At 43.3% G+C, this 27,997-nt stretch overlaps 2 protein-coding genes across 5 annotated transcripts in view; one reads left to right on the top strand and one right to left on the bottom strand.

The window, feature by feature from the left end:
- Positions 1 to 137: 137 nt before the first annotated feature.
- Positions 138 to 26,996, top strand: HEBP2 (heme binding protein 2). The gene is given in 6 exon segments (XM_050949951.1): positions 138 to 209; positions 2,895 to 3,028; positions 7,336 to 7,436; positions 7,439 to 7,517; positions 9,102 to 9,198; positions 26,864 to 26,996. Coding segments are annotated over 6 exon segments (600 nt in total). The 3' UTR covers positions 26,981 to 26,996.
- Positions 20,598 to 27,997, bottom strand: part of NHSL1 (NHS like 1) — a 254,240-nt gene continuing 246,840 nt past the window's right edge. For all 4 annotated transcript variants that reach the window (XM_050949408.1, XM_050949409.1, XM_050949410.1 and 1 more), the window contains one exon: positions 20,598 to 24,370. In XM_050949408.1, the coding sequence (XP_050805365.1) occupies positions 23,638 to 24,370 (733 nt within the window). In that variant the 3' untranslated portion in view covers positions 20,598 to 23,637. The remainder of the gene's footprint in view (positions 24,371 to 27,997) is intronic.

The raw sequence follows: 27,997 nt of genomic DNA, 5'->3' as shown, positions 1-27,997 counted from the left end.
AAGAGAAGAGATGCTGAGCCCAGCCCAGCGCTCCCGACGCGGCTGGGTGGGCGAGGTGCACAGGGGCTCAGTGCCGCCCCTGTGAGTGGGGGCTCGAAAAGCCCTACTAAGTTCGCTCTGCTTTAAATGTCCCCAGGATGCTGAAGCCCAACAACCAAGCTCTCGCCTCTGGGCTGGAGCTGCCTAAGTGGACAGCGGTACCAAGCCAGGTAAAATTCCTCTTAGCAAAAAGGAGAGGGGACCCTGCTGTCTGCTAGAACACCCCACTGCTCACTCATTCGTCTGCCTTCCTTTCTGGTCAAAAATGTCAGGCTTAGGTCTCCGCAAAATAGGGGGCATGGCAGGGAGCTTGAGTTAAAGCACTTTAGCCCTAGTGCTTCAGAGAGCAGGGGAAATAAGTTTGATTAAAAAAATAAAAATCAGACTGCAGGACTTCAAGTTGCTAGAACAGCTGACGTTCTGTGGGCCGTGTTATATAAAAGATGAGACAAGCGGATCATAATGGGCTAAATGACTCATCTTCAGCTTGGGATAATCTTTGTGGAAAGTGGGGGGCAATGGGGACGTGCAGAAGTCAACTTGGACAGGAATTTTAGTCATTTCCTGCTCACTAGAGAGGTACAAGATACCACAGTGCCCTAAGCTGGTTTTTGCAGTAGCTATGACATGGTGACTTGCATAACAATTTTTTTATGCAATGCTATAGTTCTGGGGCATTTGTTTCCACCTGCAAGTGGAGCCATGCAAGCCAATACTCTCCATGGTGTCAGGACTAGCTAGCTATTCCTCATGGATCAAAAAAGATACAGAAAACTAATATACAAAATTGTTACCTTTTTAGGTTTAATATAAAATGCAAATAAATGCAGAACTTAAGGTTGCTGTAGCCACATTAAGTACACCAGTTGATTTAGGGGTTATAATCAAAATGGTGTAAACAGAGGTTTCCTAAACCTAAAAATCAGTAGATCTACTTCTATGGAATTTTTGTAAAGGCAAATAGTTGGTTTACACTTTTTGCTCTGGATTTGCAATCCCACTGTGACAACCTTTCGCTAACTAGAGTTGGAAAAGATGAAATTGTGGAGTTTTTATTTTGTGTTGCAGTTTGGTCAACAAAAATACACAGTATCTAAGTACTTGTATTGTTTCCCATTATTGTAATGTCTGAAAGCTTGTCTAGAAGATGAACAGTTAGGGCACAGCAGACTGGCATGTAAATCTACCTTGCAGTAGCATGCCATGCACTAAGTGCCTATGTGAACCCTCTTGCTGTGCATTAGAAGTTTCTTAGTGCACATTGACCTACTCATGTTTCATAGTGTAGATCAGAGCATACTAGGGTGTTTTTGGTGTGCAGCAGCAGGGTCCGCACAGTTTGCGCATAGCAAGCTAGTGCAAGGTAGTTTTACAGCCCAGCCTGCCATGCACTAACTGTTCTTCTGTACAAGCTCTGAGAACCTCAAGTATTAATGAATTTATCTTCAATATCCCTGTAAGGTACAGCAGTACTAAACCTATTTTACAGATAAGAAAAACTAAGAGGCAGAGATATTAAGTGATTTGCCCAATGTAATGTGAGAAGTCAGTGAGCAGTATAGGATTTGAACCAAATCTCCCAAAGTTCCTGACATGAAGTAAATTAAGCTCTGGTCCTCCAAACACTTAAGTCACACACTTGTATGAGTAGTCCCACTGAAAGCAAGATGACTACTTCAATGAGAAAAGTTGTGCATGTTTTTGTGAGATCACAGCCTTAGATTAAGGTTTTCCACATTAATAGTGTAAGTCAGAGACTGTCAAACTTTATGGCTGTCACAGTGGACTGGCTGATTAATAGCAGAAAGCTTATGTCAAATAGATTACTTTGGAATGCAAGTAATCATTGCAGTTGTGTCAGATCAGAGGTGGTCCAGGTATTTGTGAGGGGAAGTGAGCCATGAGAGGTACTATGGTAAGATGTGGGTCATAAAAAAAATTTGAATTTCTGATCCAATATATTAATGGTATCTGGTAAGTGAATTCCAACCCCCCCCCGCAAAGGTGAGTAACCTCATACTGTTCCTTTGACTTACTCACACAGCACACTAGACTACATTACATGTTAGGCTGTTAAAAAAAAAAGTGGTGGTGTTCCTTTAAATTAGAAGTTTCAGGTTGTGACTTTACAGTAATTTTTCTTCTTTGACTGAGTCAAAGCCCCACACAAACCACCAGGGGAATTTATTCTTTATATTTCTTCACAAAGTGCTGTCAGACTAAAGTAAAGGAAGATTAAAATTGTTATGGTAATCTTGGGTTTTAGTTATAATAGTAAATAAGCTTTATTCCAGAGGCGGGTCACAGGGGTATTACATGGAGGATCACAAGCTGTCAGCCTCCACCCCAAATCCTGCTTTGCCTCCAGCATTTATAACGGTGTAAAATATTTTAAAAAAATGTTTTTAATTTATAAGCAGGGGAGGTCTCACACAGAGGCTGCTATGTGAAAGGGGTCACCAGTACAAAAGTTTGAGAACCACTGCTTTATTCCCTTTGTGTTCTTGCACATTATAATGTGCAACTTGGATAAATCAACACAGAAAAATTTCCATATATTTCCTGACTTTAAAAAAATTTATCAAAACTTCATGTTTTGATCGGCAACACTGTTCCAAGCTTGGAGCAATAATTGGTCTCTCTCTTCTTACTAGTACCCAATCATTTTCCCCAGCAATGTCAGGCTGGTTAATACTCCTCCCCCCTTTAAAAAAAGTTAGATAAGGAAAAATACCAATGCTAAGCCTGTGCTGTAAAAATGAAGTTCTGCTTCTCTGAATTCCTAATCACTTATGCTCTGATGCCCATGTGAAGTGCTATTCTTGATAGTTTTGGGGTTTTTTGGTTGTTTATAGGCTTCAGATTATGAAGTCGGGCAGTATGAACCAGCTAAATGGGTTGCCACTCCTGTTAAATCAATGGACTATGATTCAGCTGTCAGCACTGGCTTCATGAAGCTCTTTAACTATATTCAAGGCAAGAATGAGAAAGATAAGATGCTCTGGACTATACTTTTCAATAATTCAGTGTTTCTAACCTTTTGAAAGCTGAGCCCTCTTTCAGGAAAAGAGAGCCAGTCCCATCATTAAGGAACCCTACTATGTGATGGCAAAGGCTGCACCTCTTTTAATCCATACATCTCCCACATCTCCACTAGTCTTTTGTACTCCTTCCACACGTGACTTTGGGAATGCTAGTGATTATGGTGTAGATCTTCTGTCTGCTTTGAGCAGTGAAAGAGTTAGTGAACAATTAAAGTGGCACTTGTGTTAGCAGCCATTGTTTCAGGCTCTGTGCAGACTCAGGGATTAGTCTCTTAGTTAACTAAGAAACACTCTTTAGTGTTGAAAGGGATAACTGAGTTTTTTTGTTTTTTTTTAAAGATTCTGGAGGACAGTTGGTCTTTCTGCACACCCATCTTGCAAACACTCCCTCACTCCACCCAGGTGGATGCAGACTGTACACTTTAGGAAACACTTCTTTAACACGAAGTGTCTTCCTTAGTACCTTAATTGCAATAAGCAGCATTTAAATGGGCTTTATTAAATCTCTCTTTATAGTGGGTATAGGAAAAATTAATACATTTAAGTATGGTATCTGGAATAGATCAAATACTAATACTAATAATAGGAGATATACCTATCTCCTAGAACTGGAAGGGACCCTGAAAGGTCAGCAACTCCAGCCCCCTACCTTCACTAGCAGGACCAAGTACTGATTTTTGCCCCAGATCCTTAAGTGGCCCCCTCAAGGATTGAACTAACAGCCCTGGGTTTAGCAGGCCAATGCTTAAACCACTGAGCTATCCCCCTGACTAAATATCCTTAATGCTACCAGGGGATCCTATCTCCATAAGCTTGGCTTCTGATTGATTGATGGCTGAATATCTTTGTATTTTAAGCTACTGAAAAAGCAAATAAGTGACAAAGCATTTTAAATATGTTATGCCCTATTATGGGGTTTACTTACCCCTGAACAGCTCCTTGTGGTCGTGTCTGGGGATTAGCTCTGCCCAGTCTGATACCCCTTTTGTTTGCTTGCCCTATGGTGTGTCTCAGTGAAAACAGGTTACTCCTTGGGGACTTGGCCCTCTGTCCAGGTTACTGTAGACTTCTCCTTCCAAGGAAAGGAAGATGCACTTTCCCAATGGCCAGAAGGAGAACCCAGGCATATCCACTGCCCCAGGTTCAGGTCCAGGGACCCTCTGCCTAGCAGCCACGGTCCACTCATGCTCTGACTGTGTTGCTATTTTCCTGGGCTCTTTCCTAGTTTACTTTCCCAGCTTCTGTTCTCCCCTGGGGGCAGCGGTGCTCACTCCACAGCTTCTTTACTCCCTCTCCCCTGTAGTCTGATGAGATTCTGTAGTCCAAGGCAGGATCCTAGGTTTAACTGTCTCCCTAAACAGCCTCTTTATCTCTTGCCAACACCCTTCTTTAGACAGTGACTCCAGAGCTCCTCCTTGTAGCTGTGTCTGACCATCAACTTCCCCTCTTTATAAGCCTAGCCCAGCTCCTCCCCCATCTGGGCTTCATCAGCCATTAGTCATCATCAGTCTGTGGCTTCCCTCCCGGTGCAGCCTAATAGAGTTAATTGGCCTGTCTTACCTCTTCAGGCCTTGTGTGGGGGATAGATACCCTATCACATGCACTAACAATTGTAATTTTTTCCAAAAGAAATTGTTGGCATTATTGGATAATTCTGAGTAAAAGTGTTAGTAGTAAATCCCAATTACTTTCCCTCTAGTCTGTCTTGATCATATCATTTGTCCTTTTTGTTTAGCAAGCTGCTTAAAGTGTGTTTAATTTATAAGGGTGGTTGCCGTCAGAAGGTTGTTGTGTAAAAGAGGTCATCAGTACAAAAGTTTGAGAACCACTCTCCTAAGGCATAAAAGCCAACATAGTAGTGGGTCCTTTTATAAGTCAGGATAGCTGAGAGGAGATAAGCTTATGGTTTTTATGAAACAAACCCCCCCACCCTTACACCCTGAATACTCCTAACAGCAGGAGAGAGATGCATTCAGCACATTAATGCTTCTAAATTTACCCTACCTTCTTCCCCATCCCCACTTCAAAAGCCCTTCCACATCCACTTATTATGCCATTCACAATACCCACAGCGTTTCACTAGAAGAGGGGCCAAGGTGGAAGAAAGTAAGTGTCTTTCTTTAAGATATAAGGTGATAATCACAAGGTATACTCACTGCTAGTAGCATCTCCTCCTGGTGACTACTTCTTGCCAGGTGCTGCCCTTGTCTCTGCCTGGTTTCTTTCATCCTGCAGCCCCTATCACTCCTGAAGCTGCAGCTTTCTGTGCAAGGGTTGGTCCTCCAGCCAGGTCACTAAGGTCCTCCCCTTCTAGGCAATTTAAAGTCCTTCCAAGTGGTGACTTCACAGTGGCTGGTAGGGGAATTCTGCCCTATCCTCTACATTGGGTTCAAGCCCAGGAACCCTGTAACAAAAGCCAAGGTCTGTACAGTCCTATCCCTAGCTGCTGTCCCCCCTGGGCTTCTACCTACTTATCTGGCTTCCCCCTCTTTCTGGGTTTACAGGCCCATGTGCCCTCCTCCAAGGGAGTGATAGTAGACTACTGTCTTACAAGCCCCTTGCTGCTCACAGCTCTTGGGCTTTCTACAGGCCCCTCCTGTTCCTGTCCAGCTGAGCCCATTTCCAACGAGTGGCCTGCTCCCTGCCTCTTTCAGGTGCAGCCTGGGCAGTTAATTGGCCTGCGTAGCCACTTCAACCTCTCCAGCCCTGTGGGGGAAGGGCACCCCATCACAGTGATATTTCTCAAAACTCTTATACCCCCTGGAGAGAGAAACTCCCCACAACCAGGCCTTTATAACTGAAAACAAAATAGTTAAATGCCTCCTCTCTAGTAGTCTGGTTTCAGCAGATACTGAAGTGTTCCAGCCCACTGCATATTGATACATCAAAGCTATGGGAGCTGCTCATGTGACTTTAGAACATGGAAATTAGTTTGAAACCACTGATGGGCTGAATGTTCCTCTTCCCCACTGTTATTTTGGGGGCATTCATCAGTGATTGACATGTAGTTTATTTTTGATATACAGTTACTAATTATTTCACTCTGCAGCCCAGAACCTATACAAAGGTCGTATACAGCTGGTGGTGCTCACTTTTAGGGCAGCGGCAGATGATTTTTATAAAACAGCCAGAGTGCGCAGGGCATTTCGTACCAAATTATGAGTTGTTAAACTTTGAACCTAAAACTACTTGATTATGGTCTGAAAAAAAAGTTAGGCTTCATTGTGTTTTTGTACTGCATAATTTTGTGTTTAAATTTTGAGTTTTTTTAAAAAAAGCTGTCTGCAAGATAACCTCTTGATAGCAAGTACTGAATAGTCCAAGTCTATGGGTACGTATACACTGCAGCTGAGAGAGAACCTCCCAGCCTGGATAGAGAGGCTGACACTAGCATGATGAAAATAACTGTGTGGACATTGTGGCTCTAGCCACCTGAGCTCAAGCCTAGGGGGACCCAAGCCTGCACCAGAGCCACAACGTCGATACAATTATTTTTAGTTGGGTAGCTCAAGTATTTGCCTTGGCTGGAGGTTTGCTTCCAGCTGCAGTGTAGACATAGAGCAGCATGTATAGACATTGCACAATCCCCAGTTAGGTTTAAATAGCAGTGTAGATGGTGAGGCACTGCTTAGGTGACTATATACACACCAAAAGCCTTAGGCTACGTACCCTACATGGTTTTCTGCATACCCAAGCAGTGCCTCCCCTGTATATACTGCTGTTTTTAGTAGTGTAGGTCCTGCTGCCTCGCCACTGCCAGAGCTTTTCCCTGCCCCCAAGAAAGTCTCCACCAGTGGGGAAAGGATCCAGCCGAGGGAGGCGGTGGAGAAAGGTTCAGGAGCCTTTCACTGCTGCCTCCCCTCTGCCAGAGCCTTTCACAGTGTGGATGCAGTCTACCTATCACTGTGGCAGTTAGCTGTATGTACCCTTCATGCCGCTGCAAGTATAGACAAGGCTTAAGAGGTTTGGTCTGTAGTAGTGGAATGTTAACAATCGAAACAAAGGGATCTGCTGCATACGAGCAGAAATTTGCCATTATGCATTTTCTTTAAAAATTGTTACAGGCAGATAAGATAATCCAAATACAATGCAACAATAGAAAAAACTCATATGAATTAAAACTTCCTTTTATTAAATATAAATCAAAGGCAAACTTTGATAAAGCCACTAATGTGCTCTCTCTTTCTTGACACACATTATTTGACCTGAGATTTGTGACAGAGCAGGGAACTGTTGCTTATTTGCTTCTGATAGGGATGAAGATAGAGATGACAGCTCCAGTAACATGCCATGTGGAACCTGGTGCAGGCCCATTCTGCGAGTCCACTATTACAGTCTCTTTTTATATACCATCTGACATCAAGCTAATCCACCTAAGCCATCAGAGTCAGATATTTTCATTGAAAACAGACCAGAAATGATTGTATTTGTCAGGTATGTATTAACTAACTACTGCAACTCTGCAAAGTACAGATAATAAATCTTTGTGCACAAGACAGCTTATACATGATCAAAAATATTTTAGTTCTCAAAAGAAGAGGTAGTCCTGACACTTTTTTAAAAAAAAATATAGCAACACAATGTGATATCCTTCAGCTAAACTGTGGCTGCCACCTTGTGGCAGTCAGTTGATGAATAACATGGTGTATGCATATGCTTTATTGAATGAGTAATTCACTTTATACTAGCAACAGGGTCCCCAAACTTTTCATGGTCGTGCCCCACCATACCTTGTCCACCCCCACTCCCCGGGAGCTGGGGCTAGGAGTGGGGCACAGACAGGAGTAAGGGAGCCGAGGCTGGGGCCGCAGCTGGGTGTAGGTCTGAGGCTGGGAGGAGGGCCAGGAATGGAGCTGCAGCTAGGGGCAAGGCTGGGGCTGGGAGCGGACCACAGCTGGGAGTGAGGCTAGGGCTGGGAGCAGAGCTGAGGCTGGGGCCGGGAGAAGAGCCCTGGCTGGGCCACAGTAAGGTTTGTGGCTGGATGTGGAGCCGTAGCTGGGAGCTAGGGCTGCAAATAGGGTCAGGGCTGAAGCAGAGCTGGGAGGCGCTTCCTCCCCCACCCCCACATGGGGACTGGCCCAGGGCCGCCCACCCCCCGCCAACGTTCCTCCATGACATACCCCCCAGTTTGGGGACCACTGTACTAGCCTGTAATTCAATCCAAATCTCTGTATCCTCATACCTTTTTCACATGAGCCCAGTAAGTATAATTAGTATACAGAAGTCACATGTCCTGAAAATATTTTGTTGAACTTCCCTAGATGGAGATCATCTTGCATTCTTTTTTAAAAAAATTATATTTTACTGTATATTAATGAAAACATCATGAAAGACCCGGGATTGGAAAAAACTCTGTACTTTTAAAACAGTTAAGAATATATGTTCAAGTATACAGCAAAATGTTAATTGATGAATTTCCCCACTGCCAAATCTAAACCAAAACAAGTTGTTCTAAGACAAAGTTAACTTTCAAGCATAAAGTAACTAACTTCATTTTCCATGTAAGCTTCAGGTAGTATTTTTCCATAGTTACAAACTCCTGAAAATGAAAATTTAATGAGTGCTGGGGAAATTGTCCCATCCCTGTTCTTGACCATTAATCCAGGGTGTTCAAACCACGTTCCTTGGAATTTTGCTTTTCACAGTGGCACTCTCAGGACATCAAGACAACACTCTTTACAAGTGCAAAACAAGGCATGTGGTCATATATTTTACTAGTTTTGCACCAAGAACAGCTCTCATACAGGCCTGAAGATACCCCATTTTCCCATTGGCAAAGTCTGTTACTGTGACATTATTGTAAAGGAAGTTGCAGAAGCTTCATCATTTGAAATAAACGGAACTGGACAAAGTACTAGAAAACAGGCTGTAGGGAACAGTCCCTGAAAGGGTTGAACTATATGGTTTCAAAAGATCACTGCTGGCCCATACTGGATTTAGACAAGCAGTATAGAGAACAAGCTTAGATTTATCAATGATAAGCTTTCTTCATGTTCTCGTGCTGTTTATTATTGACAGGTCTTTTGAAGGATATTCTAGTGCCACAAAGAACCAAGAAGACCTACTGACACTAGCAGAAAGGTTGAAGCAGGATGGGAAAGTGTTTGATGAAAAGGTCTATTATACTGCTGGCTATGGGTACGTCCAGACTACCCGCCGTATTGGCGGGTTAAAATCGATTGCTCAGGGATCGATATATCGCGTCTAATCTAGACGCGATATATCGATCCCCGAGCGCACTTATATCGATTCCGGAACTCCATCAACCCCAACGGAGTTCCGGAATTGACACGGAGAGCCGCGGACATCGATCCCACGCCGTCTGGACGGGTGAGTACTCCAATCTTAGATATTCGACTTCAGCTACGTTATTCACGTAGCTGAAGTTGCGTATCTAAGATCGATTCCCCCCCCCTAGTATGGACGAGCCCTATGACAGCCCTTTTAAATTGCTTAATAGACACAATGAGGTGTGGCTTATCAAGAGAAATGGAAACCCCATCAATCAAGAATAGGGCCTGGTCCACACTACAGCGTTAAATCGATTTAAACAGCGTTAAATCGATTTAACGCTGTACCCGTCCACACTACAAGGCACTTTAAATCGATTTTAAGGGCTCTTAAAGTCAATTTCTGTACTCCTGCTCAACGAGAGGAGTAACCCTAAAATCGATATTACTAAATCGATTTAGGGTTAGTGTGAACGGAAATCGAAGTTATTGGTCTCATTCTTTTACTGAGCTACCCAGAGTGCACCGCTCCGGAAATCGATGGTAGCCTGGGACCATGGACGCACACCACCGAAGTAATGTGCCCTAGTGTGGACGCGTAAAATCAATTTTATAAAACCTGTTTTATAAAATCGATTTTATTAATTTCGATTTTACTCTCTAGTGTGGACGTGGCCTAGGAAACAAAATGCTTTCTTGAGAGAGAAAAGTTCAGTTTATTCAGACACTTTTTTTTGGCCTGGGAATTGTAAGTAATTTTTTTTTTTTTTTTTTTTAACATTTAGACAGATTATAATCTATCAGATTTCAAATGTACCTCTTCTAGAATGACACTACAATTTTCCCCATTCTGTCAATGGTATGAGACTGGTCACTCTTCCAGTTAGAGTAGAAAGCCATGAAATTTTCCCTGTTTTCCTTCCATTTCACACACCATGTTCCCTATTTCCCTCCCCTTAAAATCCATCTAGCACACACCTAGAGGTTGCTACAGCATAACACAAGGAACTCTTCCTATGTATTCTGTGGCCACACTCTTTACTGCAGACCCTATCTCTCACCACAGAGCTGGGCTCCACAATAAGCTTTTATTTAAAAAAAAAAAAAATCTGCATCTGCAATGGTTGTGTAGAAAACAAGAACTTAGTGTCTTTGCAGCCAGCAGGAAAACAACAACTGAGGTTTGAATGGCCTCAGTCATCTCAGCGGGTTATTACCTCAAAGATGACACTTTAAATATCAATATTAACTATTTCAGTGCTAACAGAACTTTAGCACTATCGTATAATCATAGAACTGGAAGGGACCTCGAGAGGTCATCTAGTCCAGTCCCTTGCCCTCAAGGCAGGCCTAAGTGTTGTCTAGTAGGCTGTTGACTGGAGCAGCTGAGTTTGAACTTCAACAGCATATAGTGTGCCAGCACTGGACTGACAGTCCATTTTTATAAACCTTAATTTGTTGCTTATGATAGTTGCTGTATTGGCAGCAGCAAGGACAGGAAGTCATCTTGCCCCAGTGCAGGGCAAACTACTCTGTACTACCCTGCCAATGCCTGACTAATCCTACTATCTATTTAATCCTAGACCTCTATGCCAAATCTGCCAGCAAGGATGCCTGGTATTGAGAATTATTGTGTTGGCACCTGTGAATTGTGGATGTTTCTTCACTGCAAGTTCAGCCGAGACCACTTACACATTTCTTGTTGGCCACTGAATAGCTATCATATGGTAACAGCTTTACACTTGCTAGAGTATAGGATAGTGATAGAACATATACCCACACCTTGATAGTAATAGTTTGGTTATTTTTAGCCTCAAAGCCTCCAATATTTGCCTTTTGAAATACATTGTTTGCTTTATGGTACTAGTCTAGGCACTTATATATAATATATATGTTAGTATATTCAAGTAATATCAATTGTTACCTTTGCTTTTTACACTAGGACTGATATATACTTTCATGGTGACTACTGATGCATTGACTTTAAAAGCTTTTATCCTTTGACTATATTATCAGTCCAAATGAGCAAAAGTACGCAAGGCAATTCACCATCCTTAAGTCAGCACATTGTTACAGTCTCCTGTTTTAGGAGAGCTGGTTAGGACTGGCTTTAGAATCCATCGAAGGTGCTTCTAAACTGACAAAAAGTAGCTGCATACAACTAGAAGCTCCCGCTAACCCTAGAACCTTCATGCTCGCACATTTAAAAAAATGAATCACTGTTCCAGAAGTTAATTTCACTTAAAGTAAAATAACAGATATTTTTGTTTAAAACCATGCTTGTACAGGGTCCTTTCCAAGAAAATTAGACGCCTTAAGTTCTGCCCTGAGGAGTTTACAATCTATATTAGACTGACAATGAAGAGACCATGGCAGAAAAGGGGATTGGGCAGGAGACAATAGAAAATAAAACAAGGGAGTGCTGCAGCTGCATTATTTTTTTTGCAGAGAGAAGATCAGATAAGCCTATTTTGTTTCACTTTTTGTTTGCTATACTTTTTTTTTCCAATTTAAATTTCTGAGTTTCCTGAGCTTTTTAGTGTTCCTAAAATTATTATTGCCGCAGACACAGTAAAAAACGGTTACCCACCTTTTAGTAACTGTTGTTCTTCGAGATGTGTTGTTCATGTCCATTCAAAGTAGGTGTGTGCATGCTGCGTGCACGCCAGCCAGAAGATTTTCCCCTAGCAGCGTCCGTAGGGTCGGCCTGGGTGCCCTATAAAGGGGCCCACCGACCCTCCACCCCGTCAGTTCCTTCTTGCCGGCACTCCAGCAGAGGGGCAGGAGGGTGGGTATTGGAATGGACATGAACAACACATCTCGAAGAACAACAGTTACTAAAAGATGGGTAACCATTTTTTCTTCTTCGAGTGGTTGTTCATATCCATTCAAAGTAGGTGACTCACAAGCCTAACTGTAGGAGAGGTCGGAGACCACTGCTGACTGGAGTACTGCACGACCGAAGGCTGCATCATCCCTAGCCTGGTGCGTGATGGCATAGTGAGATGAGAACGTGTGGATGGAGGACCACGTGGCCGCTCTACAAATCTCCTGAGTCAGAACCTGAGCCAGGAACGCAGCAGAGGAGGCCTGCGCCCTAGTGGAGTGGGCCATGACTGGAGGGACAGGGGTCTTAGCTATACGGTAGCATTCCCGGATGAAGGTCGCGATCCACGAAAAGATTCGCTGAGAGGAGACCAGGAGCCTGTCCACACCCTTGAGGAAACGCCCAACCAGCGGGTTCGCAAACACCGAGGCACCCCCCTCTCCCGGATGAAAAGCGGATATGGCCGCCAAGTGAATGCAAATGGAGGAAAGGGAGAGGCCCAGTTGTCTGAGGTGAAGCAAATAGTCAAGGACAGCGGGAATTGGTACCCCCAGTGGGTCGTGACCCCGCTGACCCGACTATATGGAGAAGCGCTTCCATTTAGCCAGGCAGGTGGCCCTAGTTGATGGTTTCCTGCTACCCAGCAGCACCTTCCTGATCTGCTGGGAGCACTGCAACTCCACTGGGTTCAGCCATGGAGCATCCAGGCTGTGAGGTGAAGGGACTCGAGGTTCGGATGGTGGAGAGAGCCCCGGTCCTGCGTGATCAGGTCCGGGAGTAGGGGCAGCGTCAGGGGCGCCTGAACGGACGTGTGCAGGAGTGACGTGTACCAATGCTGGCGCGGCCACGCCAGAGCTATCAGGATCAAGATCTGCGAATCTTTAAAAGCACCCTGTGTATCAGGGGGATTGGAGGGAAGGTGTAGAGCAGACCGTCCTCCCATGGCTGAAGGAAGGCATCCGACAGAGACCCCCGACTGCGGCCCAGGAGGGAGCAAAACCGTTGGCATTTCCTGTTTTCCCTTGAAGCAAACAGATCTAACTGGGGAAAGCTCCGGAGCTGGAAAATTGAGCGCACCATGTCCCATCGGAGGGACCACTCGTGACCCTGGAATGAGCGGCTGAGGGTGTCCGCCAAACCGTTCTGCTCCCCCGGAAGATAGAACGCCGTCAGGTGAGTGGCATTGTGAACGCAGAAATCCCACAGCGCGAGGGCTTCCCTGCAGAGGGGAGAGGAGCGTGTGCCCCCGTTTGTTGATATAAAAGACTGCCGCCGTGTTGTCCGAAAGACTGAAACACACCTGCCAGCCAGGTGAGACGGGAAGGTCAAACACGCCAGGCGGACCACTCTCAGCTCCCTGACATTGATATGCAACTCGAGGTCCTCTGGTGACCACAAGCCCTGCGTCCTAGGTGCGCTCCCCAACCTTGATCCGAGACATCTGTCACCAGGGAGAGGGAGGGCTGCGGGGCAGCAAAGGAGACACCCATGCAGACTTCCCACGGGTTGAGCCACCACCGTAGCAAGCTCAGCACCAAGCAGGGAACGGACACCACTGAGTCCAGGGGGTCCCTGACTGGGCGATAAACTGTCGCCAGCCAGGACTGCAGTGGGCAAAGCCGGAGTCTGGCATAGACCACCACATAGGTGCATGCCGCCATGTGGCCCAACAGCCAGAGGCAAACTTGCGCCGTGGTAACCGGAGCGCGATACAGTCTGAGGATGAGCTCGGAAATTGCACGGAACCTGGGCTCCAGCAGATATGCTTTGGCGTGTGTGGAGTCCAGAACTGCTCCTATGAACTCTATTCGTTGCGTTGGAGACAGGGTGGATTTGGCTTCATTCAAGAGGAGGCCAAGACTGAGAAAGGTCCGCCTGATGAACAACACCTGGGTCTCTACCCGCTCCTTGGAGCGGCCCTTTATGAGCCAGTCGTCCAGGTAGGGGAATACCTGGATGCCCCGCCTGCGCAGGAAGGCCGCCACGACCGCCATGCACTTCGTGAAGACCCTGGGAGCAACTGACAGGCCAAACGGGAGAACGGTGAACTGCAGATGGACGTCGGCCACGATGAACCTGAGATACCGACGGTGCCATGGAATTATGGCAATGTGGAAATAGGCGTCCTTTAAGTCGAGGGCGGCATACCAATCTCCTGGATCCAGGGAGGGGATGATCGAGGACAGGGAGACCATGCGGAACTTGAGTTTTCTCACAAACTTATTCAGCTGCCGCAAGTCTAGGATGGGTCTCAAGCCCCTTTTTGCCTTCAGTATGAGGAAATACTGGGAGTAGAAGCCTTTGCCCCTGAGCTCCCGCGGGACTTCCTCCACCGCCCCTGCCTCCATGAGGGACTTCACTTCTTGAAATAGAAGCTGCTCGTGAGAAGGGTCCCTGAAGAGGGACGGGGAGCGGGGTTGGTGGGGTGGAAGGGAGAAGTACTGGATAGAATATCCCCTCTCTACCATGCGGAGCACCCATCTGTTCGACATAATTCGGGACCAGGCACGGTAGAAGTGGGACAGACGTGACCCAAAGGTAGGGGTGGAAGGATCCAGAGTCTCGATTGGTAGGTTGCCCTCAACCATACCATCAAATAGGGGGTCTGGGCCCAGATGGTGGTCTCGATTGGCCAGACGCCTGGCCGGAGGGGTGGCACTGGTGACGTCTCCTGCCATTTCTGCCCCACCTGCGCCCTGGCTCCTGGCAAGCCTGTGGCTGGTACGGGCGAGTACTCCTGCAGCTTAAATTGTCTGCGTTGGGTCGCGGGGGTATGCATGCCGAGCGAGCGAAGCGTGGCCCTCGAGTCCTTTAAGCTATAGAGACGTTTGTCCGTTTTCTCCGAAAACGGCATCTGCCCTTCGAAGGGGAGGTCTTGAATCGTCTGCTGGACCTCATAGGGCAGGCCCGAGATCTGGAGCCAGGCTCCCCGCCACATGACCAGGCCTGTGGCCAGGGTGCGTGAGGCTGAGTCCGCTGCATCTAAGGTGGCCTGGAGGGAGGCTCGAGAGATCAGTTTGCCCTCCTCCACTAGGGCCGAAAACTCTGATCTCGAGTCCTGGGGAAGGAGCTCCGCAAACTTCGACATGGCTGAACATGTATTGTGGCCATATCGGCTTACTATTGCCTGTTGATTGGCAATGCGGAGTTGGAGTCCCCCGTGGAGTACACCTTTCTACCAAAGAGCTCAAGTCTTTTTGCGTCCCTGCTCTTCGGTGTTGACCCCTGAAACTCGACGTTCCCCGTGGTTAGCCACATCTACTACCAGGGAGTCCGGGGGAGGTGTTCGTGCCCTTTAGAGCACCTGATGCCGGTGCCGGGCACTCCGCACCGAGGATGATGTGCTGGGCCCCGCCTCGGCCGGTTCTGGGTCCAAGGGTGGTCGCAGGGCCGCCTCCATCAGGAGGACTCTAAGTCTTTGAGCCCTGTCCTTAAGAGTTCGCGGGCAGAAGCCTCTACAGATAGAGCACTGGTCCTTTTGGTGGCTCTCTCCGAGGCACCTCAAACACGCAGAGTGCAGGTCACTCTTGGGCATGAATTTCCCGGAGTCCTTGCAGAGTTAGGACCCAGGCATGCCCCAGTGAGCGACGAAGACTCTGGGGGGTGCAGGTGGGGCGACCTCCCAACTATGAAAACAATATACATAGATCTAGCTAACTAACTATAATATAACTGAATACATGGACTAAACGGTAAGGATAGGACACTGCCAAATTGCTACGCAAGAGAAGTTCCAGCTAGCCGTCACCTGCAGTAAGAAGGAACTGAGGGAGTGGAGGGTAGGCGGGCCTCTTTATAGGGCGCCGTGGTGGCGCCACTCCAGGGGGCGCCCGGGCCGACCCTACGGACGCTGCTAGGGGAAAATCCGGCTGGCGCGCACGCAGCGCGCGCACACCTACTTTGAATGGACATGAACAACCACTCGAAGGAGGACAGGCTTTTATTAAAAATTAATCTGAGGTATACATTTTAGATCTAATTTATAAGTACATAATTTTAAACCTATATCTTTTGCTGGATTTATTTTCCAATCTTGGTTTTACAGTAGTTAGGATTTCTGTTGTCTAATACAGTTCTAAAGTCTGGTTCAATAGGGTATTATATTGGAGAGGAAAGGACTGTATGGTGGGATATTATCTATTCAGATTGGAATTTGCTGGTAAAGGCCCTGATCTCCCACTGAAATTAATGGAATTTTGCCATTGATTTCACTGGGGATTGGCCCCAAAAGATTGTTTGAAAAAAATTCATTGGAATGTTTATCAACAAAGTGCCTAAGTAATTTGTGAGAATGAAATGTACTTATTGCATAATGGAGTGCTAGAAAATTGTTTACTCTCCTTCAGAGCAATAAATTACCTGACACTTCGACCTTTACCATCATCTTTGTTCAGTATATATTTATTCAGGTTAACATAAAGGGTATGTCTACACTGAAATTTGATACCTGTGGCTTGCCCGTGTCAACTGACTCAGGCTCGTAGGGCTTTTGCTCGCCGAGCTGACTTGGGGCTGTTTAATTGTGATATAGGTGTTTTGGCTTGGGCTGCAGTCTGAGCTCTGGGACCATCCCACCTCACAGGGTTGTAGGGCGCAGACTGCAGTCCAAGCCCAAACATCTGCACTGCGATTAATCAGATCCTTGCCCCAAGTCAGCTGGCACAGATCCCAGAGTGGCCACTATCATGTTCCACACCCGGTATCATTTTTTAAGGTCCAGTATGATCTAGTGTTAACAGTGCTCTTAAAATGATGGAACCAAGAGATTTATCCTGTTTGTCTCAGAAGAATTTGCTGAATTGACTATGAAATAATACTGTTAATTTTGGTTCAAAGTTAAGGTTGTATGATGATGAAACAGGTGCTTCATAAACAAATAAGTTTTATAAAGTATAATTTGGGCAGACTAAGACAAAAAATGCTCCAACTAGTCAAGTCTTTTGTAAGTGCTTCAGTTATGTAAAAGGACTGAATAGTTAAGTACATTGCTACCCAGCAAACTTAATTGGGTTTTAGTTAAAGTTTTGTGTTGTGCTTTAATAATCTTATGTAATTAGACTGTTAAAATTTGTAAATAGATGGGATGGGGCACTAACTTACGTTAAAGTAGTAAGTGGCGGTCATGCAAAAGATGGCTCTGCAGAAGCTTGTATTATATAAAGCATACCAGAGAAGACATGCATGTTCACTACACTTATGTTACGCATTTACAGAATACCCTATCTTCACTCAAAACAGTGCTGAGTACAGTCGCCACCACCAGGATATCCCTCATATTGGTTCTGTGTGAGGTGCCATTGATGTCTGCTCAATCCATATTTTTTCAGGTGGAAAATCGGTGGAGCACGGAAGGATTAAGTTTTGCCCACTACTGTTGTCCTGGTGACACCATAAATGGCTACTCCATATATTTTAGGGATTTGGAAGTGGTCCTCTATCTATAAATCCATGTGGGCTGGTGGTTAAAGGAATTTGGAAAACTTACACCAGTTTAGTAAATTGATTTTAAATCAGTCAAGCTAAACTGATTTAAGGGATGGTCAACTGGTTTACGTGAATCTACATTAGAGGGTTTGTACTGGTTTAATTATTAATTTAGTCAAACTGGAATAGACAAGGCCTACAGTTGGGACTTGGCAGGAAATCTTGCCTCTTTCAAGGAAGGGAATTAATTAGTTATATCTATTCATTAAGTTAGCATGACTGGCAGCTTGAAGGAACTCTCACCTGCTAATTATAAAAAATGGGCAGATTGTGTCTGCCTTACAAGAGATAGACATATAAGCAGGCAGGGAAAAGGAGTTAAGTGACTTTCCTATTCATTTTATCATTAGAAAAATGTAAACAACCATCATATTTGCCTACACTTCTCCTCCTTCAGAGATGAGTCAACCTTTTTTTGCTTGAGGCAAAACAATTTAGCTGCTAGTTAGTTTTGTCTTCACCTTACAGCTATGTGCAGGTTGCCATGGAATGCATTTTCCTAACAGTGTCAAACTCTTTCCTTCCTCTTCTCCTCTGTAGCAGTTTCCAAGTCTGAGGTCTCCCTTCTATCTGTTCCTAACCCCTCAATGTGTCCTTTCAATATGTTCCTACATCCCAAACTTCTTTTGATTCTCTCCTTTATTTCTAATAGCTTTCTCTCCAGACTCCCCTTCATTTGTGCTTTGAAGCATGTTTTTGTTTCCCTCGCCTCCCTATCTTGGGGGAGGAACGTGGAGAAAATTTGATTCTACCTTCACTCTATCTTGCCCTCCATATACTGCGTGCTGTATCTAGTCAGGCGGCATCTACATCCCTCTTCAACTTTATCCTTGATCTCCTCTCCTCCCATCTAGCTTCTGCTCTTTCCTCTGCACTGAAACTGCCCTGCCCAAGGACACTAATGACCTTCTCCTATGTAAATTCATGGGTTCTGTCTCCATCGTTCTTTCTGAACTATCTGATGCCTTTCACACTGTTTACCTTTCTTCCCTACTTTGTCCCCTCTTGGCTTCCCCAACTCTGTGGTCTGTGTCTTCCCATTCTCCTTTCTATTTGTCTGCCTTAAAATTCTATCATTGGCCACCTCTTTTCTCCCCATGATCTCATCTGCTCTGAGTTTCAAGCCCCACTTTGATACATACAAGCCCCAAATCTTCTCTATCTGATTTTTCCCCCTCCACACATCATTGAATATCAAGTTGCTTATATAGCATTTCATTTCTCTGTCCCATCACAAACGCACTCTTTCCAGAAGTGAACTTCCATCCTCACTCCTCTCCAACACCTCCTTTCCATGATTAACAACTCTGCTATCCTACCTGTGTCTCAAGTTCATAACCATGTCATCTGTGACTTCTCTCTCCTCTCTGACTCATCATATCTTATCTCACTACATCCTGTCATTTCTTCTCTTTTAATATCACCAGAATCTGCCCTTTCCTCTCTTCTAAAACTGATTCCCATGCCTTCACCAACTTTGGCCTTAACTACCTTTCTCCCTCTGCAGTCCAGAAAAACCCTGCTGCTAAAAGAATTTTCCTTTGCCACTTCCCTGACTGCATCATTCCTATAATCCACACATTGGCTTCCTGACTCTTACTGTATTAAATTCAAGCTTCTTGTCGTCATCTTCAGGGTCATGCATTTACATCTTGCTCTCATTTCCCCCTCTTTTATTCTCTGCTTTCCCTCAATACTCTGTACTTCTTCACCTCTCCTGCCACTTTAGGCTCTGTGCCTTATCTCACGCGCTCCCTATGCTTGGAACAGTCTACACTCTTGTCTGTCAAACACAATCTCCCCTCCTTTAAATTCACATATTCCAGAAATCCTTCCCTAACTTCTCATAACCAATAACCTCCACCTTTTTCTGAATCTGAGCTATTGGCCCTTGATTAGTCTTCATCTTGCCTAGATGGTAAGCTTATCGGAGCAGAGGATCCATACTCTGTTTGAAAAGGATCGTGTCAGTTTTGTATGTTATAAATAAGGCTACGATTATGTCACAGAGGTCATGGAATAAGACGGTTACTCACCTTTGTAACTGTTGTTCTTCGAGATGTGTTGCTCATATCCATTCCACACCCGCCCTCCTTCCCCACTGTCGGAGTAGCCGGCAAGAAGGAACTGAGGAGCGAGTGGGCCGGCAGGGGTATATATCGAGCGCCATGGTGACGCCACTCTAGGGGACGACCTGTCGGCCCACTGGAGTTGCTAGGGTAAAAAGTTTCCAACGAACGTGCACGCGCGGCACGCACACCTAACTGGAATGGATATGAGCAATCACTCGAAGAAGAACTGTAACTTCCATTGACCTCCCTGACATTTTCTGCCCTGGGGCTGGAGTTCCCAGCCAGGCCCGCCCTAGCAGCTCCCAACCCCCAACCTGGTGGGGGGGACCCTGCAGCTGCCCAGACGCGGCAGTTAGCGGGGACTCCCCACAGCTGTCCAGTTGCAGCCACGGGCAGGAGACCCTGCAGCTGCCTGGGGCAAGAACTTTGTAGCAATAGAGCTAGATCACCAAATTCCTTCTAATGTAGACAGAGCTTATACAGGCAAAAATGTACTTTTGCTGGTGTAGCTTCTACCAGTTTGGTTAGTGAAAGAAAATGCTAGCATAGATATGTAAAAGAACCCACATCCCTAATCAACATTACTATGTGGACAAAATTAGACTTGGCCTAAGAATATGCTGCCGAGGAGTAGTTGTGTACATATCAGAAAATTCAGTACAGATCACTGACTGAGGAGGTGCAGCGACTGAAGACAGAGGACATCACCAGATTCCAGAGGCACTGCTTGGAATAAAGATGTCTATAATCTGATTAAAACATATTTTACTATATAAGCCTTACACTGAATGAAATGTGTTCCTATAACAACCACTTGATTCATTGATTTCTGCCTTTTTTAGTTCCGAATTAGATACCTCTGAACAGTGGAATTGCGTATTTAATCTGTTTTGATAAATCATATTGTAATACGTTATTTTTGTTTGTCAAAGTGCATTGCAAATATTTACTTTGTTGCATAGGTAACAGATTGAAGAAAATCAAGTTTTTAAAACAGAAAATGCTAATATTTGCAACACAAAGGAATAAAAAGAGAATAGGAAAATCTGAAGGATAAACTTAGCATTGAAATGGTTCTTTCTACTCAAGTCTTAGCCATGGAAAGAAGAGAGATTACTGCAGTCACATAAGTTTCAGTTTCAAAAGGTCACCAGCAACTCACTCAAACCCAACCCAACCAAAACAAGCCTCTGCCTTTCCAAGCCATCCAATCTAATAATATAGGAGAGCTATGTATTAGTATTTGAGACATAAGAACTGCCATATCAGATTGGACCCATGGTCCATCTAGTCCGGTACCTTGTCTCTGACAGTGGCCAACACCAGAGGCTGAGAAGAAGGGGCAAGTAACCCAATGATGGGCAATTAGTGAATAAGCTCCCATGGAGAAGTGTTTCCCCCACCTGTATCACTTGATGGTTGACTAAACCATTCTTTACAAAAATCCTAATACATTTAATTGGTTTGTCTCATTAGCCAGATGTTTTAATTCTACTAAGCTCTTGGCCTCAGATAACCTTTAGAGCACATTGCCACAAGGTAATAATGTATGGTATTAATGTATCTCCTTTTAACAGTTTTAAATGCACTGCCTTTCATTTTCATCAAGAGGTGTCCCTTGTGCATAGGGCACCCATTTTACCTTCTCTGTATCATTATTTTGTGTACCTAGTAGCTCTCATTCATCATCTTTCTAAATAGAATAGTCCAAGTCCTTTCACTTTTTCTTCATATGGCAGGCTCTCCCCATGCCTCTAACATTTTTACTGTCCATTTGAGATAAACTTAATATTCTATCATCACCGGTTTCTACACACACTACTGATCTGCCATTCCATCCTCTTCCTGTTGCTTACAGCCCTGGATTGTCACATTGTTTTATTCTATTCTTACAATACTGAGTATTTCTTATATAAATGCAAAATTCAACTCAACCTTAACTATGGAGCTGTTACTGAACACAGGACTGGAAACCAAGAACTCTGAAGTTCTTATTTATATACCAGATGTACCACTGAGTTGCTGGGTAGCTTGGGCACTTGTCTTAAAGCCTGTTCCTGCAACCACCGACCTGAATACACCACACTGAACTGAGTTCCTACTACATGTACTCACACACTTGAAGCATCAGGCCCATTAGTCTCCCATCTGCAAAATGGGACTAATTACCTCCCTCTCAAGATGGTGTTATGGGATTAGTTAACATTTGTGTAGCCTTTTGAAAATGTAAGTGCTAATTGTTACATGAAAATGTGGAGCTCTGTATTTAATATTTGATTGACGTAGGAAGAAAAATGATAACTGTGTGATTCCCCTTTATGTTAGTAGTTAAGATGAATGGTTTTCTATATAAGAGCACAAATGTTGGCTGCAACTTTTGACAGATGTTACCAATTCAGAAGACAAGATAGCAATTGGCAGCCTTGTTTTATTTAAGCAGAGTCACAGCATTGTCATCATCCCCCTCTTTTGAGGGGAAGAGTTAAGTGAAGGCATGGAAATTTACATTACTAACAAATAAGGTATTGAAGAAAGGGATTACAAGCATATTTCACTAAAATAAATAATCTAAAAAGAGAGTGTTTCTTCTTAAAGCAGTCTAAAAATGTATAAATTCTAAAGTGGGAAGATCAAAAGGTATTTAACAACTTCCATTATTTACAATCAATATAAAAACTGCACAAACCATCAAATGATGCAAAAATCCTTTTCAAAATTAAAAGCTTCCTTCCTACTATGAACCAAAAACTACAGCCAATGTTTCAGTTTTAATCAACTGTTTTCTTTACAAATGAAAACCATTAAACACTTTTATTACCATCAGTAAAATATACAATAAAATAAAACAAACCTTGCTAATTTTTTCCCCCTAAAAATAGAAATACTGCAGGCAAATCAAAAAGGAAAGTAACTAACTTACTCTTTGGTAACCAAAAGTTAGCAAATATTTGACATTTCAAGTGATGAACATTATAAGAAGTCTTCCCATTTTGATAAATGGATGAAAACCTTCTGGCAAAATATAACTCCCATGTTTAATTTAAATTGAAAGGCTCCACCGGTGCTCTGTGGCGCAAACTCTCAAATTCATGTTTTGTGATTAATTTCATTTCAGACACCTGAAACTTTCCAAATCTGGCAGTGTATTGCTTATTCCTCTCCCATTTTCCTATTATTTGCTTACATTCTCTTTATAAATATGCATCCTGTTATTTCAGTTCTCTTAAGGGATCACTCAATTTCCAATCAAGTAAGCAATTCACTTGGAAGTGAGAGTGTGTTTGTGTGACTGTCACTATGGCTGCACAGCAGCTAGTACTGTATTACAACTGAGCCCACTCTCTTGTGTTAGGTTTAAAAAGTGTATATTTTCCTCTGGAAAAATGTACCTACACCAATTCATAATCTATTCCATCTTTTTACATTAATATGACATGCTTAAATTAACAGGCGCACACACAAAAAAGAAGCTGTGCAGCGCTAGCCCTGCTACCTCCAACAGGCCATGCATCTCATCCACTTCCCAAGCCTCAGAAATATAATGCCTTTAAAGCAACTGCCCCTTTGTACCACAGAAGCTTCCTATCTTCTTTTCAGGCTTTACATCTAAATTTTGCTCCCACAATCAAAAAGTATAAAAAAAATTCACACCCCAAAGGATCTGAGGAAACTCCCTCAGACAGGACTTTTAAGGCTTATGAAAAAGTTCAACTGTTACTTTCTTTAAAGTTGCAGACCACCTACTCAAAGCAAGCCCTACCCTACCCAACCCAACCATGCAGAGCAATCAGAGCTCCAGCATTCAATGCACATATGAAGTTTATGTAATAAACGCTCAGCAAAATAAACTGTTCTGGACTGGGCTTTCTCCCGGGATCTGTTGCTTATTCATTCTATATACCATCTGAAAGACCAATACCAAATGCCTTTGTTCTCACTTCTTAACTTTTTTCGTCTGAAGGGCTTAGACACTTCTTTGAAGCATTTGGTTTTACCAATTGAGTCATTATGTCTAGGTGGGTTGGAGCCTTGGTCTCACTGGAACCGGCCTCCTCAGCATATGGAAAATCATTCATGTCCATGTCATCGCTGTCAAACACATTGAGCTGTCTCTCTTGCTGCTCTTTTAATGTCCTATGGATCCTGCTCTCTGCTGGTTCGACTGCTTCCCCATCTCCCTCGCTAATAACAGTCATGGGGCTGCTCTGGATACGGTTCCGGACATTGTACTTGCTGCTTGCAGCAGAGGGTGGTGTTCGCGACCTGCCATACCTTGTGCTGGAAAAGGACATACTCCTTGGCATCAGGCCTTCACTCTTGGCCCATTCTTCCTGGGCCCTTTTGTTCTTGCTGGGGGAACAGCTCGCAGGGCTGTCGGGAAACTCAAGGGAGGAGTCTGACTTTGTTCGGTGGAACCTTGGATCTGTATTCTTCAGCATCTCTGCTGCTGACATGCGGGAACTGGTGTCTGAGCGGCTCCCCTTCTTCAGCAGCAGGGCTTTGAAGTTATCGTTGCTGGTGCTACTCTTACGAATGCTTCTCTGAATTGATCCTGCATGCTTGAGGGAAGCTAGATTTGGGGAAGCACCAGTGGGTGTTACTGGGGGTGAAGGAGAATGGTTGCGGGTACGGTCATCTTCAGAATCTTTGCGGCCAAGGACTTTCCTTTTGGATCTGAGATTTTAAATATAAAAATAAAATATTTCCCCCCCAAATAAATGAGGAAGTCTATTCAACAAACGAATAAGCAGGACAGCAAGTTAACGTTAAACAGAGCGAGGAACAACCTAGGAAGTATAAATAATGACACCACCAAACCTGTGCATATATTAAAACAGATCTTTGAGGCATAAAGGAGTCAGAGACAAATCCACTATTCTTATTCCTCAGAATAGGAATAGTGAATCTATTGTATTTGACGGTGCTGATGTCCAAGCCAATTTGAACTTATTTTCCAAACAAGATTTTCTAAAGCTAATATTTGACTAAATCTAGATATAGGCTGATTCTTTTTGTCCACAAATATTGGGATTTGATCACAAAAAGTTAGGGCTGTCGATTAATCGCACTTAACTCATGTGATTAACTAAAAAAAAAATTAAATCGCAATTAAAAACATTAATCATGATTAATTGCATTGTTAAACAATAGAATACCAATTGAAATTTATTAAATATTGTTGGATGTTTTCTACATTTTCAAATATATTGATTTCTATTACAACACATAATACAAAGTGTACAGTGCTCACTTTATATTATTATGTTTGAACAAATATTTGCATTGCAAAAATGATAAACAAAAGAAACAGTATTTTTCAATTCACCTCATAGAAGTACCGTAATGCATGAAAGTGCAACTTACAAATGTAGGGGTTTTTTGTTACATAACTCCACTCCACCTGTAGGCTCTAAAGTTTTACATTGTTTTATTTTTGAATGTAGATTCTTTTGTACATAATTCTACATAAGTTCAACTTTCATGATAAAGAGATTGCACTACAGTACTTATATTAGGTGAATTGAAAAATACTATTTCTTTTGTTTTTTATAGGGCAAATATATGTAACCAAAAATATAAAGTGAGCGCTGTACACTTTGTGTTCTGTGTTATAATTGAAATCAGTATATTTGAAAATGTAGAAAACGTTCAAAAATATTTAAATAAATGTTATTCTATTATTGTTTAACAGCACGATTAATCGCAATTCATTTTTTTAATTGCTTGACACCCTTATAAAAATAGATCCGTCTAGTCTGTCTGGCATATTCTTTAGAAACTCATGCTGTTTATTGCTCATGGTTCCTCTAGGAGAGCTTAGGGATGTAGTTTTGTGCATTTTATTTTGGAAATGTACATGGTCATGCATGTCAACAACACTAAAGATAGGTTTGAATAAAAAGAACTAAATGTTATGGTTTTAGATAAAATGATTTTAAAAATAAGAATTTAAATGGTTAAAATCAGGCCTTCAAGATAAATGGCAGATATTCACAATGTTGTTGGTGCTCTGTGATTTCCATCTGTTTGATTACAGAGCCAAGAGCAGACCAATTTGCTAACTTACAACATGAAATTTATCTTTGCAGCCAGAGGAGCGACATGATTTTAAATTTAAAAATGAAAACTACAGAAAACACAGCAAAAATCAGAAGAGCCTAAGTGTGTGGAAACTGGATTTTTATTGCCCCCGTCTTTACGTCTTATGTAGGTTATATGCTTGGCACCTGTGGACTAAGAAAGAATGCATATAAAAAGTATATTAATGCTGAATTATAATATATATAATTTCACCAAATGATTTAAAATGACTCTCAGCACTAATTGCAAATGCAAGATTTACACAACAAATTACATGTTATTATTTACTAAAAGACTTGTACAATACAGACCATTCCCCTTATTAAAACCATAAATGGTACAACTCCATGTATACCTAAGGACATTTTGATGTAATGTTTCATCTCCATTTCTGCCAGAGGCTGAGCTTTCTCCATGGCAAGCTCAGATGCATTTTGCATTATGGCCTACCAACAGAAAACGAAGTACCAAAATGCAGTACATCGGCTAAGCTGGAGGCAGCAAGAGGATGTAGTCACTTGATATTGGGAATAATTTCAGGACCCTTTGTGTGGTGGAGTTCAGGTGCATCCCACCTATTACACACCTATAGTCAACTTATTGTGTCATTGGTGTAATTTTCAAATGCTGCTGCTTACATCTTTCTAGCTGAGAGAAAAGTGCAGTATTGGCACCTATCCACTGTGAGGGAGGACAGGCGATATTAAGGAGTATAAGGGGGGAAAATATTGCAACAGTGTTGTCCAAGACTAGGAACATCCTATCTAAGTCAATCTCTGTGTCAGGGCCTATGCAGCAAGGGAGAATAATGCTTGAATTTTAGTATACACATTTATATGTTATACGGGGTAGTTTAATGACCCCTATATATAAGTTGCCTAACACTTTCCACTTATCAAGGATTCTTGTGATCTTGTCTTTAAGAAGCTCTTACAGCTCCACTGTTTGTGGCCTGCCTTGGCTATTTTGCAGGAAGAATCCCCAGGGTCTAGAGAGATGGCTTCCCCCTCCTCCCCAATGAAATTCCATTCAGATTTGGCTGAAATATAAATGGTTAAAAGTGGTCATTTCCCTTCTCTTTCTTAGGTTCCCTGGATAAGTTGTGGCAGGCTGCCACAAACACTGAACACTCCGAGTCCAGGCTCTCATGCAGCTGCCAAAGGGACACAATTGCAATTTCCTAGGCTGAAGCATGCTCAGTGAACACAGTGAGTCGGAGGGGCACGCTCAGCGTGGTTGGCCTGGAGCTCTGAGGGTGTGCAGTATCCTCAGTGGAGACAGAACATTTGCTGCCAGCCCGTAACATGCACAAAGCAAGATTTTCAGAGGTTTATTTTTCAGCCAGATTTCACAGGGAGAGCAAAAGGCACATCTCTAACCTAGGCTGAATTCCTTGCCAAATTTCAAGTCCCTGCTCCAAAGCATGGAGACATAGGACCTTCTCAATGTCTCGTTGCTGGGGAGGGAGGGGAAGGGAGAGGCTAGGGTTAGGAGAGAAAGAAAAAAGTATTTTAACATGGCCAGAACAATCTTATTTATTCCTAGTATTGTTCTCAAACCGAACCATTTTATGCTGAAACTTCCTTAAAAATTCAGCCTGAAGCAGACACCTAACATGGAAAATTTCAGCCCTAGTAGTTAAAGTTTAACAAAATTATAAGCAACTGAAAACTGGGGTCTTTTAAAGGGAAATCCCAGGTAATATTAACTATAGGCATCACTAACAGCTCTATTTTATTTTTATATTATGTGTAGAATGTGTATGTGTGTGTATAGATAATGTTTTCACCCCTCAGCCATAAGGCACACATTAATTCCATGTATGTATTCCATGCAGAGCGAACCTTTGTGTGTATATAATGTAAAATATTGTCCTCAAGAAACCAATATTTCCTTTGTACAATAATTCTTTCAGCTTCAGACATTATATCACAATTTTCTTTTTGAAGGGATATCAAAAAGTTATGGAAAGCCAACATTGTGATATAATGTCTAAAATGGAGAGGATTATTTCACAAATGAAATCATATATGCGTCCTGAGTGTCCTGACTTCCTCTTTTCTAATATTTGTGATGGAAAAGCCACACAAACCGTGTACACAAACTGAGTAATTACATTCCTAGTGAGTGCAAGTAACCAATTACAATGACCCTTTGGAAATTTGGCCCATATGTGTTTTGAAGAAAACTACATGGCCATAAGATGGCACCACTACCACA

This window comes from Gopherus flavomarginatus, chromosome 4 (assembly GCF_025201925.1).
Source record: "Gopherus flavomarginatus isolate rGopFla2 chromosome 4, rGopFla2.mat.asm, whole genome shotgun sequence".
NCBI classification, from domain to species: domain Eukaryota; kingdom Metazoa; phylum Chordata; order Testudines; family Testudinidae; genus Gopherus; species Gopherus flavomarginatus.
The sequence above is the reverse complement of the archived record's forward strand: the minus strand, read 5'-3'. Positions and strand labels throughout refer to the sequence as shown.